This window comes from Montipora capricornis, chromosome 6 (genome assembly GCF_036669925.1).
Source record: "Montipora capricornis isolate CH-2021 chromosome 6, ASM3666992v2, whole genome shotgun sequence".
Lineage (NCBI taxonomy): Eukaryota > Metazoa > Cnidaria > Anthozoa > Scleractinia > Acroporidae > Montipora > Montipora capricornis.
In genome coordinates, this window is record NC_090888.1 from 35,278,792 (window position 1) to 35,299,269 (window position 20,478).

Below are 20,478 nucleotides of genomic sequence, written 5' to 3' on the forward strand. Positions count from 1 at the left end.
ACATTTTCAGATGTTTGGAAAGACTCATCCTTTTCTTCAGGTATATTAAAGAAGTTCAGGTTGTTTCGGCGGCTGTGGTTTTCCAGTTTAACTGATCTTTGTTTTTCTTCTTCTACTTGCTTGGTTAGCGACTTCACACCTTCTTGAAGCTGTTTGATTGCTTTGTCTTGTGCATCAACCTTATTGTTAAGCGCTGTGATTGAAGAGTGAGCGAACTCTAAGCTGGTTTCTAACTCCTTATTCCTTTCTTCAAGGCAGCTTTGCTTCTGTTTTAAGCCTTCGATTTCTTGGATGCAATTTAACGCTTTGTCTAGCTTCTCTTTGATTGCAGCGATCAAGTCCACCATGTTGTGACATGTACCACAAAATTCCTCACAGCAAGTTTGAGAACCTTTGCTTCTCTTTCTTCTCTTTCCGCTCCCTTAGTCATCCTTGGTTGTCTCTTCGTTTTCTGACATTTTGCTCGGCTTTTGGGTTTTCTAATAGCTGATTGCAAGCCTTTTTACGACGGAGCGCGTGTCCGCACGTCTGATCACTTCAAAAGCTAGTCCTAGCTTGTATTATTTTTTTCTCTCTCCCAGAAAACTCAAGTTTACTGAAACACAAAAAGTTTTAGAAGAGCCAAATATAACATGTTGAGCTGTGTACCTCATACAATGATTCTACATTGCAAAGATTAATGAAAATGAATACACCCCTCACTGTTGATTTATGATTGAAGGCTTAATTTCTTTGGGCTTGAGATAAAGTTCCAATTTCTTACCAATAAAAACTGACTGCAAATGCCACTTCTTCCTCTTCCCATTATACCATAATACCTGCCTCTGAAGCCCCAAAACCGAGGCACGGCACTGAGGTTTTGGGGGCCAGAGAGGCAGATGAGCCAACACCGTCACAATAAACCTCTTACTGACAACATAGTTGAAGACCCAACATGTGCAGTGGCTGAAGTTCTTGGTTTCATAGAAGAAAACAGAGCAAATGGTCCTGATGCAATTTCACCGAGGATTTTGAATGTGGTGCTGAGTTGGTACCATCAGCAATGCAGCTGTTTCACCATTCTTTACACCATGGCAAGTTGCCAAATGTTTGGAAATCTGCCATTGTTGTCCCAGTCTATAAATATGGTGAATGTGCCTTACCTGAAAATTATTTCAGTTTCTCTGACAAGTATTTTAGTGAAGTCTCTGGAGCGTATCATCAACAAACACATTATGAAATTCTTATATCTCATCATAGGCCGCTGAGTGAGAGCCAGAATGGTTTCAGAGAAGTTTGATCACATGTCACTCAACTTTTCCAGCTTCTACATTCTCGGTTCATTAGTTCTCTTGAGAAAGGAGATTCTGTCAACATGGTTTTTTTTGGTTTTGCTAAGGCCTTCGACAAAGATTCTCATCATCACTTGCTTTACCAATTACAGTGCTCTGGCATTCAAGGCCAGTTGTTTTCCTGGTTTCATGATTATCTATTGGGCGACAAAGAGTCGTTGTTGGAGGTAATTCATCACAGGTGTCCTCTGGGGTTCCTCAAGGGAGTCTCCTGGGGCCACTTCTATTCCTGTTATGTATGCTGATGACAGCGTATTCCATCGTAAAATCACATTGGAAGATGATTGTATCAGGTTCAGAGATGATCTCTTGTCTGCCACCTCCTGATGTGACTTTTGGAAACTTAAGTCAAAAAAGTGTAAAGCCCTACATGTTACCAAGTGTAAGCGTCCTTTAGTTCGTGAATATAGTGCTAAATGACAATAATCTGGCGGCAGCTAAGAAGAATAAGCACTAGGGTATTTGGATTGAATCTTCTTTGGGGTGGGACTCCCATATCAACTACCGGGTATATATCATTTGCTGGTCAGGCAATTTGAATGTTGGGTCTAATAAGGAGAACGCTTGGATCCAAAGATCCCATGGCTATAAAAACAGCTTTAATTATTTGGTATGTCTGTCCTATTTTGAAACATGCCTGCCCAGTGTGGAATCCACATTTGGTTAAACAAATTCATACTACTGAATCCATCTACATGTAGTGTCATGCTACTCATTTGATATGCGAATCAGAGAAATCTTACTTGAAAAGGTTAACTGAACTTAACCGGCCAACATTGGAGATGGGAGCTCAGAAGGAAATACCTTTGCTTGGTTCAACTTTACATGATAATTCATGGCTATTCTGATATGAACTATACTAAATATTTCGATTTGACTGGCCCTACAAGAACTAGAAGTAACCATGACTTTAAAATCAGGCCAAGGGCAGTAAGGACAAACTACAGTAACTTTAAGTTTTCATTTTTTAACTGCATTAATGACTGGAACCTTTTGCCTAACTCTGTTATGTCAGCTCCTAGTTTGAATTCTCTTAAAACTTGATTATTTAATTATCTATGTAACTAGTTTCATATATATTTTTTAATTATTTAACGTTAGTGTATTGTTAATGTACAGAAAAAATATCAGATATCCTATTATTACTTGTTTATGATCTAGCTTAGTTTGGAAAGCAGTTCCCCCTATTGCTCTCCTGTGCCTTTCCGTACTTTTATATAGTTTTATGATTGTTGTTTGTATTGCTATTTCATTATAGTACAGTGGTAAAAAGCATCATTAAACTTTAAACAAGGATAGTGCCAATATTGTGACTGAAGACTCGCATTACAGGGGAAAACCTATGACCTTCATCCGCAAAAACTTTCCAATTCAAACTTGGCAGTTAACGTCAGGCACAATTGAAGATGCAGTATTGGTGGGAGGATAGAGGCTGGGAATTAAGTGTCATCCAGGACCCAAGTGCCACCTGCCACTGCAAGGCCAGTCACTGCCCGGGCTACATGTACAGTGTAGGAGAGTGTCAGTGAGTGGCCTACCAGGCCACACACTGAGTGCGGCTGCCCTGAGCAGTGTATACCTATGCCAAGCTCCTAGAAGGTTTAGCCACCAAGGGGAAGTGGATGTGCCACCGTTTCTCACCCAAACTAAGGCAACCCTGGCATCACTTCAGTGTGGGACTGAAATGTTAGTGCCGTCAACATTTATCCTCATGGTTCTGGAACAGAATCCTCCCACACCGAGGCTATCTAAAGAGATGTTTAGAAGAAAGACAGATGCCCCACTCAGGATGGAAGGAATACAGCATGTTGTTAGTAATGTACAAAGGTTAATTAATTGAGTTAACCATAAACTACAGTTTATGCAGCTAAAGAAAAAACAGCCATATTGTATAAACTAGTTAATTGTGTGGCTATGGGTTTTACCCCTCAACCCTCCAATGGCAAATGTAAGGATGCTGGGATTTAATTTCCACAGAATCATCAATTTAAATCACTATCACCTGAATCTTGGAGTATCTCTTCTCAAATTGTGAAAATTGTTGATCCCTTGATGCAAGCTGGGTTCGCAATTTTCTCAGTTCTTCATGGTATAATTTCCGTTGGTTTTCATTTTCAGACGACATCTGTTTGTATAAATCATAAATCTTTGGCTTTTCTTGAGATTTGAGAGTTGCTGAGAGAAATGCTTTCACGTCATTCTTGAGATCAGAACTCCATGTACTCTGAAACAAAGTCATCATTATGATTTGACATAAAATCATAGCCAGCTTACTGGTTCTAGCAATTCTTCAAAGGAACCTTTAATACAAGCTTAAACCACACCCCATTTTCTAAAAAGGACCGGTTAAAAAAATAATAAACTGGTTTAAAATTTTCAACCCAGATTCAAAGTTTTAAACCAGTTTGAAAATATTAATTAATTAATTAAACTAGTTAAAAAAAATTCAATTCAAAATAAAAATAAACCACAACATATACACCATGGACTCAATTGCCAATATTGAACAATAAAAAGCCTTTCATGCAACATTTGAAATCCTTAGTCAGTGCTGGTCGGATATTTTACCAATTTGACCGAACATTAATTAGCATAATGCATTAATCAACACTGTTCCTTCATGGGGCTGGCTTGCACTAGTCTCAACTATTATTACTTGTAAATTTCACTAGGGAATATACATAATTGTCTGGCAAAAGAATCAACAAAGATATTAAATAATGCCAGTCATGGAAACATTGCTTTTTTCCTCCAGCATAATAAAACTTTTCGGTGCAGCTCAAAGATAAACGAACCAAAATATATGAAGAAAAAATGTGTATAATATATGATATGCATACACGTGTTCACATAAGCATATACATGTACTTACATGTGTATGTCTCATTTGTATGTATGATCTAGCCTATTCTTTCCTCAGTTTTTGAAAGTTAATTGTTGCTTGCAATGGGCACTACAATTGCAGTATAAACTAGTGGTCAAGGTGCACTGAATGCATCTTGCGTTTTTTTTCTTTTGGCTGTGTTTCTTTGTTCAATGCTTAGTGTCGCATCAAGGGTGCAAGTGTACATCTGGATTTATAATTAAACTTACTATATGTATAAACTTACTACATGTACATGTATATACACAGAAAAACTTTTGGCTAATTTTTTGATGTTTGTAGAGAGAATTTGTTGCAAAATTCGCCATTGTCTAAACTTTCCTTTTCTAGAAAACTACTCACAGTTTTCAGTCGCCAGCAATTTTTTTTCATAATCCGTGAGTTCACTTTGCGTGATGCTAACAACACGTGGCCTCTCGCCGGCACACAAAACTTTTCCTTCCAGAATCATCAAACCAATATAATTGGCGCACTTTACAATTTAACTTTGTATGAAAATCTTGTCTTTTAACAGACAACTCTTTACCATTTGAATCAGCAAATAATGCACAGTAGAACTGACTATGTCTTTTGTTTTCAGCGTTTGCCGCTGTGACACCACCCTGAATCTGTGAGCAAGGTTCTAATGTCATAATAATTATTGAAGTGAGTCATTGGCGAAGAATCAAGTCAGAGTTTGTTGTTTCTAAATGCCCGCTGTTTTGTTTTAGCAAGTAATTTTATGTTCAACACATCTCCATTTAAATTTGAACTTTTTTTAGTGCTTGTTTTTCATGGTACATAATTATATTCTGCTGGTTATCCAACCAGAAGGCCTTATTTTAATGACCGTTTCAGTGGCGGAATAATCCCACATCTTAACCAAACAGGAGGTCAAATAGCAACATGATATCCATAACCAGCGGAATATCCCACATTTCAGCTAATTAGGTCCAATTAGGCCATTGTTTTACCAATACAGAAAGTAACATGTATTTTAACATTCATAAAAGCTAACCTTAGGCCTAAAAACTTTTGTTTAGGCCTAGTGTTAAGGTTAGCCTTTATGCATGTTTAGGATGCTTTCTGTATTGGTAAAACAATATAATAAAAAACAATGACCTGTAAAACCTACAGCTGATCGGACACCGTGTTCGAGTATGTCGCCAACACATAATTTTTATTCACTTATTCATTGCCATACTTTTTCTTCATGTGGCATTGTGTAAAAAAGGAAAGGAACTTTATTTTAAGTGTCTAGTCTTCTAGCACCGGAGCACTAATTAAGGACAATGTAAATTATAAATGCAAACATCACGGCATCCTGCAAGGTCGAAATTTGCATAATACGAAAACACATTTAGCAAGCAAATTACTAAAATACACAACCAGCAAGTTAAATCAATGGTATAGAGCTTGTGAACTTCACAATTATTGTCCCCAATTAATGCTCCAGTGCTAGAAGACTAGACACTTAAATAAAGTTCCTTTCCTTTTTTTACACAATGCCACATAAAGAAAAAGTATAGCAATGAATAAGTGAATAAAAATGATGTGTTGGCGAAATACTCAGACATGGTGTCGGCTGTAGTTTTTACAGGTCACCAGTCACAGGTTATTGTTTTTCATTATAAATGTTTTACCAATACAGAAAGTGTCCTAAACATGCATTAAAGGCTAACCTTAACACTAGGCCTAAACAAAAGTTTTTAGGCCTAAGGTTAGCTTTTATGAATGTTTAAGATACATGTACAATGTACTTTCTTTATTGGTTAAACAATGACCTGTGACCAGCAAAATACCAGCTGGTGTCTGATCATAATGTATGATCATAATTTTTTAAATTTAGCCGGCCAATGTCTGATGACTGACTGTTATTTCCAGCACTGTAAGTAAAAAAAAGCAAAACTTATAATTATTATGTGCATCTTTCAATAAAGCTCTTCCATTACAATATTTCCTTGAGGTAGAAAAATAGTTATTGGAATCTAATTGGCTGATGGAGAAAATTATCCTTCTATATTGTCCTGCAGGTTTGATTTTGTCAAGTGACCTAAACAAAGACTCTCTTACCGTAAAAAGAGGTTTAAATGATGGATGTGAAGTGGGATCCGGAATATATGGAAGAGCATAATAAGGAAGAAACTCAGTTGTTTGACTGAGTGCTGCTCCTTTAGTTTCAAGGTAAGTCTTAAACTGTCTCATTGATTTCGCCAGATCTTGTTTGTTCTGTATGTACACAAAAATAAAAGCATTATTACCACTTCACCAAAGAAGGTAAAGAAGAACCTATACACAAAATCATGTCATGCACGCATGTAAGGACTTGACATTACAGTCTAGGCATGCAATCACTTGAGGTAACAGAGACCTCTTTCAATTAACAATGAAGTCAAAGGAAAAGAAAATATATACAGTTACAGTCCTATATCTCTCTCCACAGACCAGGGGAAGCATGTGGCCATATCGTAAAACCCTTCATTCTATGTCAAATACTCCAAGTGTCTATGTTGAACTAAAGGCTAAAGTGATTGAGAAACATTTTCTCAGAAATCATTCAATTTTGATGTCCTAAATTTTCATTTAGGTCTGCCAACCCTACAGTATGTAGCTTCCTACAATGTATAAGAAACACTGTCATTATAAAAATTTATTTTTTATTAATTCTAAAAATTCAACAGTTGTTCTTGCCGAGCACTATATATATACGTTCTTCAATGGCTGATAATTGTGAACTTCATTTAAAGGGGACATGCACTGTTTGTAAGCGAGTGGATGTTCATGTAGGGGTTGTTAACCCATTCACTCCTGACCCCCCCCCCCCCCCCCCCCTTCCCATTGACAAGTAAAAGCTATTGGCATCATACAGAGTGAAATCTATGTACCACTTTTCCTAGGAGTCAATAGGTTAGAGTCACCAAATCCAGTTAGGGTCACCAGATCCGGCCACAAATTACAATATCACCGAAAATACCAAGCAGCAGAAATTGCATGTTCTTGTTAGCATTCAAAGTGTACAAAATTGCAGTAAGAACTTTGAGTGATAACAAGAACAAGCAATTTGGATTTTTTGCAGATAACTTAGGGTGGCTCAAAGCAGTTTCAACACTTGAAGGAAACATTCTTATTAGAAGACTTAACAGCAATGTTATGGTAACACATCAAACACCAATTATTGCAGAACAAGATGCATTCATTTTTGTTACCATGGCAAAAGCACTCCATACTTTCGTCTTAGCTGCTCACATCTCAAAAACAAATGCAAGTGTCCCCAGTTTTTTATTTCTGAAATTTAATCAGCATAAAACTTTCTGCAAAGTTTAAAAAAATTATGTGGAGTGGATTCAGAGCCACCTTAAATAATTGAAAATTTAAGGTAGCTCTGAATTCTGCTCCACAGAATTTTTTTAAACTTTGCAGAGAGTTTCATCTTGGCTTGCTGATCACTTTTGTGCAAGAAAAAATGGGATCGCTAAGTTTGTTTTTCAGATATGAGCAACTAAAGCCAAAATATAGGCTTTCTTGTTGCCATGGTAACTTGTTACATCACAAAAATGACTGCATCTTGTTCATCAATAATTGATGTTTCACAAGGTGCTATAACATTGCTGTTACATGATTAAGTGTTGTAGTGTCAATCCATTTAATAACAAGGTCTCTTGAAAGTGTTAAAACTGGTTTGAGCCATGGGAAACAGTACCTGATTTGCATGTGTTATTGGGTAGAGGGCAAAGAAGATATTCAGGTTAAAAACCAATTTATCAAGTGTTTCATTTGTCTCCTGTGTTATGTCTGGAATGTATTTGTCCCACATTATGAAGAAATCTGTGTACTTTCCATCCTCAAAAGCCACCATCATTTGCTGCTGGATATTAGAACAGAACAGGAAATTAGTTTCTTGTCATACATGTAGCAAGCATCAAGTTTTTAAATTAAATTTTCACCAATACACTGTTTGTAAAACTGACAGTACAACAAAGGTATATGCAACATGTTTAACACATCACCTTTCTGTTATAAAGAGCTTAGCTCAAATCTTTATCAGAGAAAACTTGCCATTAGAATGGAAAGATTGCCAGTCAAATGTGGGAAAAGTCAACCAAATAATGTGGGATGTTGCAGGCAAGTCAAAAAATTTAATTTCTCTCTGTCATCTATAACCTGGCCACACTTCAAATGTATTTATATCACTCAACAGTAATAATTATTGTTGCTCAGTTGATGATTGCAGGGCTATTATTGCAACAATGGAGGATTAAAATGAAAATCAGCTTTGCCATCAATTTTGTGCCCAAATCAGGTCTCCTGGGGTTAAGATCCTTTGTGTGTTGTATTTGCATGAAAATGTAGCATTTACATTTAAATGATATGGAAACAACTGGAACAAAAGGTTTTATTCCCAAAGGGTTTGAATTAGGTACAACATTGATTTAGTCTATTAATATCCATTTAAAAACGCTTTGCTTTCAACAACTGTATGGCTTGCATGTTGACTCACATGTTGCATAACCTAGGGCCTCTTCATAATTATGAGTCTGAATTCCAAGATAGATCTCGCCTTACCTCTAAATCCTTTGTAAAAACTTTGATGTGTTCATATGAGCGGGCTGGCTGGCTGGCTTGGTTACCAAGATCTCGGTTTTTTCAACCAGGATCTCGGTAAGCAGGCTGAAAATTTTGCCATGTGAACACTTCATCCCCGGTTACCAGGACAAAAATACTAAAATGCATTTTCGTGATAGCACAGACATAACCAACCTTTAACTTTAACATTTGATAGTTAATTTAAAGCCGAAATAAATTTGAGGTTGTAAGGGCCCACTGACGTATTTTTTGGGGTGCGTTGCTAAGGATGCAATGGTTAAGTAATTTGAGAGAATTTGGCATTATTTTGGTCAGTTTCCAACTTTTGTAAGCCAATGACGTCATCATACCATCATACAAAGAAAATCCAGAAATTCTCACCCGGATTGTTCGTTAGATTTCACACCTGAATGGTCACGTCACAACTTTTTCAATTTTTTCACCTCAGAAAGCGAGCTGAAAGTCGTCATAATGAACAAAGACCAATTTCATCTCAGTAACCAAGCCAACCTGGTCAACCAGGATCATGTGAAGAGCCTCCTAGTCAAATGTTCATGAACATATAAGCCACCCTGTTTTAAGCAGCTCTTTGCTCATTATTATTTCTTAGCAACTGGCTTAGAAAGTAAAGGATGAGACACACCATTGAGGAAACAGCTAGCAGTCTGTGACTTAAATCTACAAAGTTTCAGTGAGATATGACCCAGATGCAGTGGACATCATACATAAAAGTCACATCAGCATGCAATGAACGAAAATTTGTTGCCCTGCCATTGCATGTGACAACCTATTCTGAAAGCATGGTTACCTAGCAACCTTCTTCTCAATAGTGTTTGGGCAACGTTAATTCAGTCAGCTATCAACGGCCTCTCATATTGGACCTTATTGGAGTTCACCCTGCCAGAAGAGCCTTTTCTTTTGCTTGCTTGATTTTGGCGTTCCCAAGAAACACTCTGCATGAATCGAGTAAGATCTTTATTGAGTTTGCGCTGCATGTTGGAATGATATGGTCTCAAAACCAAGCCTAATATGCCAGATCTTGCCGTTGGTTTTTCATAGTCCAGAGGGCTCAATTATAACAATCGGTTTTGTCACTAAATTGATGCTCGCACTGGAAAAACTGGTTTGACAAGAGAAAACAGTATTGACTAGTCCAGAAGTTCAAGCTCCGGCCGTTTCAAAGAGTTGACGCAATTCAGGCAGAGCCTCCTTTTCTCCTCCTCCATAAAGAAAAAGACAAAAGGAGGCCCTGATCGCAGGGGGATTGGAGTTGAGCCTGCAGGACATTTTTTTGTTTAAAACTACATGCACAAGAGGCTTATGGGTCAATCTGATACAAAATGACCCCTTAGCCTTGTTTATGTGGATAAACCACTGAAAACTCTGATAAGGGAGATTGACGACATTTGTAATGAAAAATATTGAGAGGTCTATCGAACTAGGTGATTTATAACGCCAAATGTTAATACCTGAATTTCAGTTTTGTGTGAATCACTCCTTGGTGAAGTTACCTTCTTGTTTAGTATCTTCCCCAATGAGATAAGCTCTTTTTCAAATGTTGATGAGGTCTTTACGTATCCAAGGAAATCAAGGTACTGAAATTTGTTGAAAATAAAGACTCTAAACCTTTAACAACTTTTCTTACCATAAACATGGAAAATTACATTTGTTTACCCAGCTCATTACATGTGTACCTCTTTAATGATGACATTTAACTCCGTTTCAATAGCAATAACAGCATCCATTTTCCATAAAGCAATTTTAGGGCGAGAAAACAATCTCAATTTTTATTTAAAAGGCCGCCATGACATTTTGGGTTCCCTTGGCATTATGGGATTTTGTTGAACCACCTTGGAGAGGAGTCTGGCACAAAGTGATCACTTCCTTCGTTCTTTTCTCGTAGACCATTTTGGAACATCGCACGTGGGAATATTTGGAGGTACACATACTTCTGTGTAGTCCAACAAAATGGCCAAGCTAGAAACTTCTAAAAAGGTGAGAGATTCTATAGTCTTAAGAAATATTTTCTTGGTCCCGGATAGATCAGAAAATGCCTTTAATTTCGGTCATGGGTTCCTTGGATAAAAGCGTGAGCTTCGCAATTTATTCCTTTATTTTCAGCTAAAGCGGTCAATTTCATCGTACACGTTTGGTTGTAGTGTTTGGGTTTTAATTAAGCTTATGGTTAACACAGAGAAGATGGTAAACAAAACTGAATCTTAAGGGGTGATTTTTTTTATCTCGCTTTGAACCTGGTAACGGCGTCAAAATGTCACTGCACGTGCTCAGGGAAAATTGTGCAATAACAGATAAATTCGGCCATAGATTCGATGCGAATAGCCCATTTTTCAGTCTTAAAATATCACCACGTATAGCACAAATTGAAGTGGACTTTAAATGACTTGCGTCGGATTTTCGCTCCACGCATTCTGGGGCATTTTGCTGCAGGCCGGCCTGCCGGCCGGCACCTCGATCGGTTTTCGACCACAGCAAGGATCAGTTGCAACTCTAGTACATTTTACACGTATGGATGTTAACAAGGCAACGGGACACCGAGTCAAGCAGCATTCTCCGTAAATAAAAGTGTAAAGTGGTTCTTTGTTCAGAAGGCTAGCAGTCCGTTGATTTTCTTCTGCACCACGCGATCGCATCGTGCGCCGCGAGAGTGACCAAAGAAATTTTAAATTTGAGATATGACATTCACCAGTTTGATCGCCTCTTTTAGGAACCACTAAACAAAGATGTCATAACCAACACCACCACACTATTCTCTCCAAATGAACTATATTTGCGAAGGTGGGGTTCAAGAAAGTACTAAAAACCTTGAGAAAGGTTCACTTTTATGCTTTCGGCATTCTTCCAACCATGAAATGTTACCACACAAGGGGAAACGTTCACGAACCCTTTATAGTTAACTGGACAAAGCTAAGATGCGCACCGGTGGCTCAGTTGGTTGAGCACTGGGCTGCCATGCAGGAGGTCGTGAGTTCGACTCTGGCTGGACCAACACTCAGGGTCTTTAAATAACTGAGGAGAAAGTGCTGCAAATGGTAAGACTTTCAAGTCTTATGGGATAAGTCCAATAGGCGAGAACAACCTCTGGTACAGGCTGTTAAAAACCTCACTTCCATGCAAACCAACTTATTTTGATTGACTTTCAGAGTAAGAGCTTACATGTATTAACTTGGGCAAACCAGTTTTATCCAGGTGATAAAAATATTTGTGCAATGTTTACCGGTCACTCTACTGGGAAATTCTCACGGTCAAGTGAATAGATCATTGTCACTGTCACGTAACAAAAAAATAAAATCGAAACTGTTCAATGAAATAAGCCAGGGCTAAAAATTGCAACCAATACGGTCGCATTGGCAACTAAATTGTTCCCTTTGCGACTAAAATATCTGGAGAAGTCGCAAATTTGCGACTTGTTGTCGCCTTTTGCTTGGCGAAACAAAAGGGTTAGCAATTGCCACTTTGCTGCTACTTTTGCTAAAATAAGTGGCAAAATTATTTTGTTTCCCACTGTGAATTTTCTCTGAAGATAGCATAATTGTATAGTAATTTAGCTGCGATGTTACGTGCACAGCTCCATTCCTTTCATCATTCGCCATTTTCAGCGGTTTCTTTACACTCAAGTATTGGGGGCTCATATCTTTTTGCTAAACCGCTGACAACACAATGCCGCGCGGCGATTTTGCAACTAAATTTTTGTATCTTATCGCAAAATTGCAACTGGATTTTTTCGTTAATTTCGAGCCCTGTTAAAGCCAAAAACTTGCAGGAGACAAATTCATAAATCACCTCACTACACTGTAGTTCTCAAGTCTGTGCGATACATCGTTTCTGAGTTTTTTGTCGAAGCATTTCACGCAACTATTATTTGTTATAAATGCAAACGTGAATTGGAGAAATAAGAAAATTGGAATTAGAACTGAAAAAATTTAAAGAACTTTACATGGAGTCCGTGGAGAAGTTTCAATATGACTCGAGGCATTGAGGTGTAAAAGATGTCAGAAGCTCACACCTTCGCCAAATTCCCAAACAAAATCAAAGTGTGCTTGTTCGATTACGCCCCCTTTAAGGCCACCCAGCAGCAAACATTCATCCAGTGTCAGAGACAAATTAACCTCAATCTGCCAGCTATGAATTTGTGATTATCGTGTCACAATCACTTCTGTCACATTCATAGTCTTCTTGTATTACACCAGTGAAAAACCAGTTTGATCGTTCCCCTCGACTTAACCAATGGCAATCCTTATAAAAAACGGTTTGTCGATCAACCAATGAAATCTCCAGGGTCAAAAATTGACTCTGGACGTGGAAAGCGCAACGTGATTGGGGCAGCATGTTCAGATGGATTAACAGCCTGTACCAGAGGTTTTTCTTGCCGCTTTGCGACTCACTCTTTTGCCCTCATTTCATAGCGAGAAAATAACCTCCGGAATCCAGGGTATTGCCAATAAAAATCCACAATTGATTAAGTTAGTTGATCAACAACAAAGAGCAAGACCAGAACAAACAGCACCGTGATTAAATGCTTCTCTTCTCTAACTTATTCAGTTTTGTTTTTGGCTTATTAACATTCAGTTTTTCAATTATCCAGACAGTTGAGTCCCCACGAGCCTGGATAGTTGAAGTTTGACTGTAAATTACCGTACTTATTCAGCTATAAGGCGAGTGATTTTTACACAAATCCTCACTCAATTTGGGCAAATTTGAAGCCGTAGAAGGGGTCTCGGCTTATAACCGAGTATTTTTGATAAAAAGAATTTTCTCAGCAAATTAAAACAGTAACAAATGAACGTATATTCACTTACAAGCCGAACTAAATTACTTGTAAAATGAAGAGAAGTTGTTGTTGGTGTAATATGGAATTTTATTGCTTGGTGGCTGGTAAAGGAGCCGTTCATGTTGTTGTTTGATCGGGATCGATCTTATTGCTCGTCTTCTTCCTCGCTGTCTGTCTCGAATTCGTCATCCATTTCCTCGTCTTCACTGTTTTTTTGTTCTGGAATATTCTCATCGAAGACTGCATCGTCTTCTGTGCCGTCGAGTGCGCTATAGAGGTGCCACAAGTCTTGAATGAACGCCTCACCATCTCCTCGGGAATATCGCGCCAAGCCTGGTTTACCTATCGAAAGAACGAGGAGTCTGGGAACGAGATTGCACCATCAAAGATCCTGTAAACAAGCTTGCACCATGACACCATAGCAAACTTGAGACAAAAATGCAAGTGGATTTCTTCTTGTAGCGACATTTTCCCAGCAAAAAAACCGTACGCATTAAAGGGAAAATCTTACCTTGAATTCTTTGCTCTGAAAACCATGCCAAAGGTCGTTGATCGAGCTCGGGATACGCTCCCCGATAAGCTCCCCGTTGGACAGATTTGCCTTATCTTTCCTCCAGCGGCGGAACCATTGACTCGCTGATGCCATATTCTCCGGCGATCTCGGAATTATTTTCTACAGCTGCTGCTTCGGCGACTACTTTAAGTTTAAAGGCGAGGTTGTAACGTTTCCAGTCGAATAACTTTCTATAAAACGCTTCGCTTGTACGAAGACACGTTTCCTGTGAGGTCAACAATTGTTTAATAATCTTCGTCGCCTCACGATCATGTTGCTTGTTTGTTTCTTATCTTTCGTGTTCATTTGATTCATTTGAGTGTAATTTTTCAGTCAATGTCAATTTGTATTTTAAATTACGAAAATTCCATAGTCGATAATACACATCAAGACCTAAAATGGGTCTCGGCTTATAGCCGAGTATTATGCATTTACAATTCGTGTCAATCAAGCTCATTTTTTCTGTAAGAAGTTTGGAGTCTCGGCTTATAGCCGAGCTCGGCTTGTAGCCGAATAAGTACAGTAATGTTAATTTCCTTTGGGAAGCTTTTCAGGGCATCCTGGTCTACCACTTTGGGCAACATTTCTCACATGCAGGAATCTTCAGTTATGTATGTGTATAAGTTTATTCTTGGAGTGTCCTGTGATTCGTATGGCAGGTTTCATGGTAGGCTGAATCCTACAAATATCTTGTGAATAGCAAGGAAACAAAGCAAAGCAAATTTACCACAGTCACTATGTTTCATCATGTCTACAGAGGTTTTTTTTTCACATTAAAATAGCTGCAGGTATAAAGGAAATGTACCTTTTTCCCTAGGGCATGACTGCAGATGTTGTGAAAAAGCATTCGAAGGAGAAGAAGTCCAAGTTAAAAGGAGTAAAGCAGATTCCAAATGGTTCCGCAGAATTGAGTGATAAGAAAAAGAATGAAAAAAAGAAACATTTGCCCCCACCCAAGAAATCATCATCTGATGTAAGTGTTGGCTGCAAATTGTTTTACATAGATCTTCAATTTGTATACAGTACCGTATTTAGAGTCAAGTGATACTGACCTTAAAAGGCTGCTCGCAAATGCTGTGAACATCTTTCAAATGGAAGAAAGTTACGAATAGGCATTCAGCATTAGTCCTATGCAAGCTTAAACTGAGTAATTTTATAAAATAGAGACGTCATATACACTGTACTATTTTTCCTTAGGCTAACTCTAAAATAACCAGGGCTTGAAGTTTCAGATTTGTGACAAGATACGAAATTTAGTTGCAAGTCTGCAAATTTTAGTTGCACTTATGTAACTGAGGGTCATCGCACTGTCTTGTGTTACCGGCACTTTAACAAAACAAAAGATGGGTGTGTAATACGTAAGTGTAAAGGTACCGCTGAAAATGGTGAAGGAGTGAAACAGTGAGGTTTTGCATGTTTCATCACATTTAAATTACACTAAGCTTGCCCCATATCTTCAGATTGAAACATAATTTATGACGAGAGACAAAATAATTTTGTTCCCTCTTTAGTTATTTTAGCAAAAGTAATGGCAACTGCTAACTCTTTTAATGTATGATAGCAACGGTTAAAACTTGTCACGAAAGGAAAAAATTCAGAAATGCATAATAGCATAAAATTCAGTCAGAAATGCGACTGTATTGGTTTCAAATTTAAGCCCTTGTAACAGTGTAGGTTGAGGAGTTTTTGCATTGAGTATGCCTGGCTTTAGAAAACAAATTAGTGTTTACACATCGGTTCCTCTTGAAGAGAGTAGCACATAGTAAAGTGCTGACCAGACCATCTGTATAAAAATAGAGAGCACTATGAAAAAATATTAAACTTTTTGGCAGGATTCAAGTTCAGATGAAGATGAAGATGAGGCAGCAACAAGGTACAGTTAACAAGAGGGTGTTCAACATTAAGTTTTTGAAAGGAAACTGTAGCGTATACTAAACAAAACTTAAAACCAAGGTACCTAAATCCATTTATTATATAAACACCAATATGAAATACCAAGTGAACTTTTGCACAAAAACATGATATACAGCCTATACAGTCGTGAATAATGTAGCCTATACAGTCTTGAATAACTCCTCTGGTCCACATGGAATGTCAAGCTTGATAATCTTTCACCATAACTGGTTCACCAATTTCATGGGGGGGGGTACTCCCAGAAAAATTGGGTAGGGGTGTGCGGCCCGTTCCCCTAAACCCTTACCCTATTTATGACCAAAATCTGCGATTTTCCCTACCCTATTTATGACCTGACTAAAAATTTGATACCCAATTTATGACCTGACCCTTAAATCAATACCCTGGTGCAGACCTGCCTCATAATTATTTCCCTAGTTCAGACCAATGTTAAAGGCAATGTTTATCTGCTTTTATTAGGTAGGTTACATGATAAAGAAGTAGCTTCTAAATAAACGAGCGGCACTGAACCGTTAGTGCGAAGTCCTGCACGTACAAGCCCGTAAGGTGAAAACAGGAAGTGGCCTTGGTCTGGAGCGCTGATCAACGGGATTTGTTTCAACATCATTTGCCAATCTTAAAAGCAAAGGAAACTAAAAGCGACAAAGGCACATCTGGGTAAACCAAAGGCTCATATAGTGATTTAATTGCCATAAACGTGCTTGTTGTTGTAAAGTAGGCAGGTAGATTCCCTCCAGATAAAATAGAAGCCACAAAATAGACCAAAACTTCCCTTTCATACGTAGCGAAAATTCTGTACCTTGCACAAAATTGTTGTGCAGCCCGTACGTCTGTCCCTACAATGTGAACTTCCACAGCAAAGCGACATCAAAATGATGGATAGATCCGCTAAGAATGACACACGACTAACCCTACTCTCACCGTCGACAATTTCGGATATCGACCACAGATTATCTGTAGGGGAGTAGGTCAGCGACATTTCCCAGTTTGTTCTCAAAAGACCAGCAGACTCACCTACCCCTAGATGAAATATTTCGAGATACTTACCCACCACTACGCATGGTCTAACAAAGAATTTGAAGAATTTTCAACCTTTTTTGCGTCAAGTAAGGCATCACATTGTGTCCGACCCTTTGGAATATTGACATCTGACATAGGAATTTTGATCAGGAAATATTGTGTTGCTTACTTGACGGATGATGCCCCATTCTAAACCTAATAGTTCTCCGTCCTTCGGACTTCGCACTAAAAACGAATTCAAGACTAGAGTGCAAAAATGGATACCCAATTATGACCAAAAAGGCAGAAAATTGGCCAAAATCGATACCCTATTTATGACCAAAAAGGTTGAAAAACCCTACCCTTTGGGGCCGCACATACCTATATAGCCCATATAAGGGAGTACCCCCCCCCTCCCCCCGGGGAATGATCAGCATTTCTAGTTTTCTCAGCAATTCGCGTGGATAGGTTTGGATGCAAAAAGGTATAATTGTCTACAGATTCTTCTTCCCGTTAGAATTTTTGCTGTTGTACAAGATGTGGCTGTATGATCGGGTGGATGATATCCTAACAGAAATCTTGCCAACTTTCCTGCTTGCTTTCTTTTCTGCTTCTGGTACATGATGCATCCACTTCCTTTGTTCAGCAGATATGCTACAGTGCAGACCAGAAATATGCGTCCCAAAAAACTTGTGCGAAACGAGCATACGAAAATTGCGCACACGCGTCTGCGTTTGTAACACGCGCATCAAAAACGCGCATTCATCAAAGATAATTAGTATGTATGAGTTGGCCCATTGTCTTTTCATTGTTTAAGTTTTATTGTTAGTTTCACCGCAAGACAATGGCTATGTCAACAGTGAAGTGTTTGACAAAATTTCAAATAACGTAACGCGTGCTTCCAAGTGAATCAACAATGCACTCGCTTCCGCTTCATATTTAATTTCAGACATTTGAAAATTACTTTCACTTCTCACTGCATCAACAAATGACATAATGAGGGAAATAAATATTTTCCTGTGATTAAAACGTAAAACAGGACTATTTTCAATTTGAAAGACATCGGTTTTGCCAACAGAAATCGACGGTCAGTAAAGTTAGTCGATCAATAACAAATATCGCTAAGAGCAAGACTTGGACGAACGGCGCAGTGAAATGCAGTAAAATCAACGAAATAAGGAGTATACTCATTCGCAAACAAAACTTACTTACGCCATCTGTAATACCGGTACTTTCTCGTATATTTCAAAATAATTTTTGTAATGCGTGCGTGACATTCAAAAGGCGTCTCGGCATTGTGTCCTTCTGCGAATTGAAGCTGTATTACTTCAGCAAGATTCATTGGAATGCGCTCGGAGTTGAAAAATCTCCCCTTTAAGATATCGTCTGCACCAATTTCTTTCTTTAGCTAAGCTTTACGGAGGAGAATTAACGCAGGGTTGGCTGGAAGCATACGGAGTGAAACCCTGTGTGACAAAAAACGCCGGCCCTAATGTCGTCTTCTTTTGTTTGAGAGCCTGGAACCAAATGTTTACTTGTCGGAGCCTCAAAGCAGTTATCTCATGACGACTTCTGTGGCGCCATTCCCAGTATTTGACGTTCGCGAAAAACTTGGGATGTTACAAAAACTCCTCAGTAGCGCTGTTTTCTTTTTTTCCCGAAATTCTTAAGCTCGACAAATTTTCGGCAAAGCACTTTTATTGCGAAGAATTGGCGGAAAGGTCAGAAGCTACGTCTACATAATTATTTTCTCCGTTGTCTGGCATTTCCTATGACAACGATCCAAACTGCAGTTTCGGCAACAGAAAGGTCAAAATAACTTAACTATCAGTGGTCAGCTGCAGGATGACAACAGAGTTTTATTATTTTTCATTCAGTGAATGTCGAAAGAATTTAAAACTTTGTAGGTTCGTTTCGAAAACTCACAATGGTCAGTTGACACCGCTCTTCAATTCAAATGTTCTGGTAAGTTGATCACAGAAATTAAATATTCATTTTATCGTCTGTCTATTGTTTCGTGGAACAATGAACATCACATCTACGATACGAGTTTGCATAACAAAAGAAAAAACGCGCATCAAATGCGCGTTTGGAAACGCGCATTTAAAAATGCGTGTGCGCAAAAAACGCGCGTGCGTTTTGCGTCTGCGTGGGACGCATATTTCTGGTCTGCACTGTACCTAACCTTTGTATATCATGAGAATTGACCAGACAAAAATGTTCCTGACATTTTCACTACAGTACTGAGTACTGAGAGTTACTCAAGACTCATCTTTATAACGTCCACACTTTTATTGTTGAATAATATTGTCATTGACCAATGAATACAGTACTGTGCAAAAAGAATGCAAAATTTCGACGAAATTCGTCTGTTGTTCTCTCGAAATTTCACTGAAAATTTCATCGACGCTCTGAGCCGACGTTCTGAGCCGCACGAAATTTCAAACACAAGACGAAAATTCGCTAATCCAACAACTAAATTTCGGTTGGAGTTCGTACGTGCTGAAATGAAAATTCAAGAACCTAATCGAAATTTCGTAGAAGTGTCAGTTAGCGTTCACATTTTATGAATGAATGGAATCAACAAATGTACAGTATCGCCTGAAAGCATTGACCCCTCGGGACGAGGCAATACCTCGTCTTTGCCACGAGTAGTGGTCGCACACCACCGAGGTATGCAAATTTTTTTCCCTCGGTAAAACCGAGGTGCAATTTGCCGCAGGAAAGAACAATGATCTGCTGCACAAAATAAGCGGAAGACTGTCAAGTTTTAGACCTCATGGTGTGAAGACTCGATTCTTAAAGCAAGAAATCGTAATCAAAATGAGAAAGTGAAGATTGAAGGAGGAGGAAGTTGTTTCCTGGGGAGCATTCCACTCTCGTGACCTATCCTCATCGCCCTCTGCATCCGCAGAACGGACTTTCTCTGAGTATGCTGCAGATTCTTTCATTCCATACATTAGAGCGCAACTTTCCCACGTCACTCGACTGGATATTGTGTGGGATCAATACCTAAAGAATAGTTTGGAAGCCACAACTCGAGGCAAGCGTGGTTCTGGTGTACGACAACGTGTAGCGGCCGATAACAAGCTTCCAAGAAACTGGAAGGAATTCCTACGAGTAGACCAGAACAAGCAATAATTGTTCAAGTATCTTGTTGAGTGTGTAACATCGATTGATGTCGAGCGTTGTTGTTGATGTTTTGATGAAACGTAAGTGTAGCTTTCAAAGGAACTATGGTCACTGTCGTAATAGCTGCTTGCTATCAGTAACATTAGGACTTCAAGAGTAAGTAGTAGTAAGTGAAGATTGAGTCCGTTCACGGAGTGAGATGCCATGTTCTCTCACCAACGCATGTTCTCAATGACTGGTGCCCACTTCTTTCCATTGGTTTTTCCATTCGATCGAGTCTGGGCAAGCAAGTCTTATTTATCATGCTCATCTC

General features: G+C 38.7%; 2 protein-coding genes across 4 annotated transcripts in view; one reads left to right on the top strand and one right to left on the bottom strand.

Moving 5' to 3' along the window:
* Positions 1-10,608, bottom strand: part of LOC138052006 (lisH domain-containing protein ARMC9-like) — a 114,282-nt gene extending 103,674 nt beyond the window's left edge. The window contains exons 1-5 of one of the 3 annotated variants that reach the window (XR_011132976.1): positions 10,473-10,593; positions 10,248-10,373; positions 7,895-8,059; positions 6,268-6,423; positions 3,334-3,555 (exon numbers count right to left, since the gene is read on the bottom strand). Coding sequence is in view for 2 of the 3 variants with exons in the window: in XM_068898353.1 (XP_068754454.1) it covers positions 3,334-3,555; positions 6,268-6,423; positions 7,895-8,059; positions 10,248-10,373; positions 10,473-10,523 (720 nt within the window). In the remaining variant the exon portion in view is untranslated. Of the gene's footprint in view, positions 1-3,333; positions 3,556-6,267; positions 6,424-7,894; positions 8,060-10,247; positions 10,374-10,472 lie in introns of all 3 variants that reach the window. The other 2 variants (XM_068898353.1, XM_068898354.1) reach the window with 2 other exon arrangements.
* A 29-nt stretch (positions 10,609-10,637) lies between these two features.
* The window catches only part of LOC138052016 (uncharacterized), a 29,058-nt gene continuing 19,217 nt past the window's right edge, over positions 10,638-20,478 (top strand). The window contains exons 1-3 of the mRNA XM_068898367.1: positions 10,638-10,773; positions 14,938-15,093; positions 15,953-15,993. Of these exons, the coding sequence (XP_068754468.1) occupies positions 10,747-10,773; positions 14,938-15,093; positions 15,953-15,993 (224 nt within the window). The 5' untranslated portion in view covers positions 10,638-10,746. The remainder of the gene's footprint in view (positions 10,774-14,937; positions 15,094-15,952; positions 15,994-20,478) is intronic.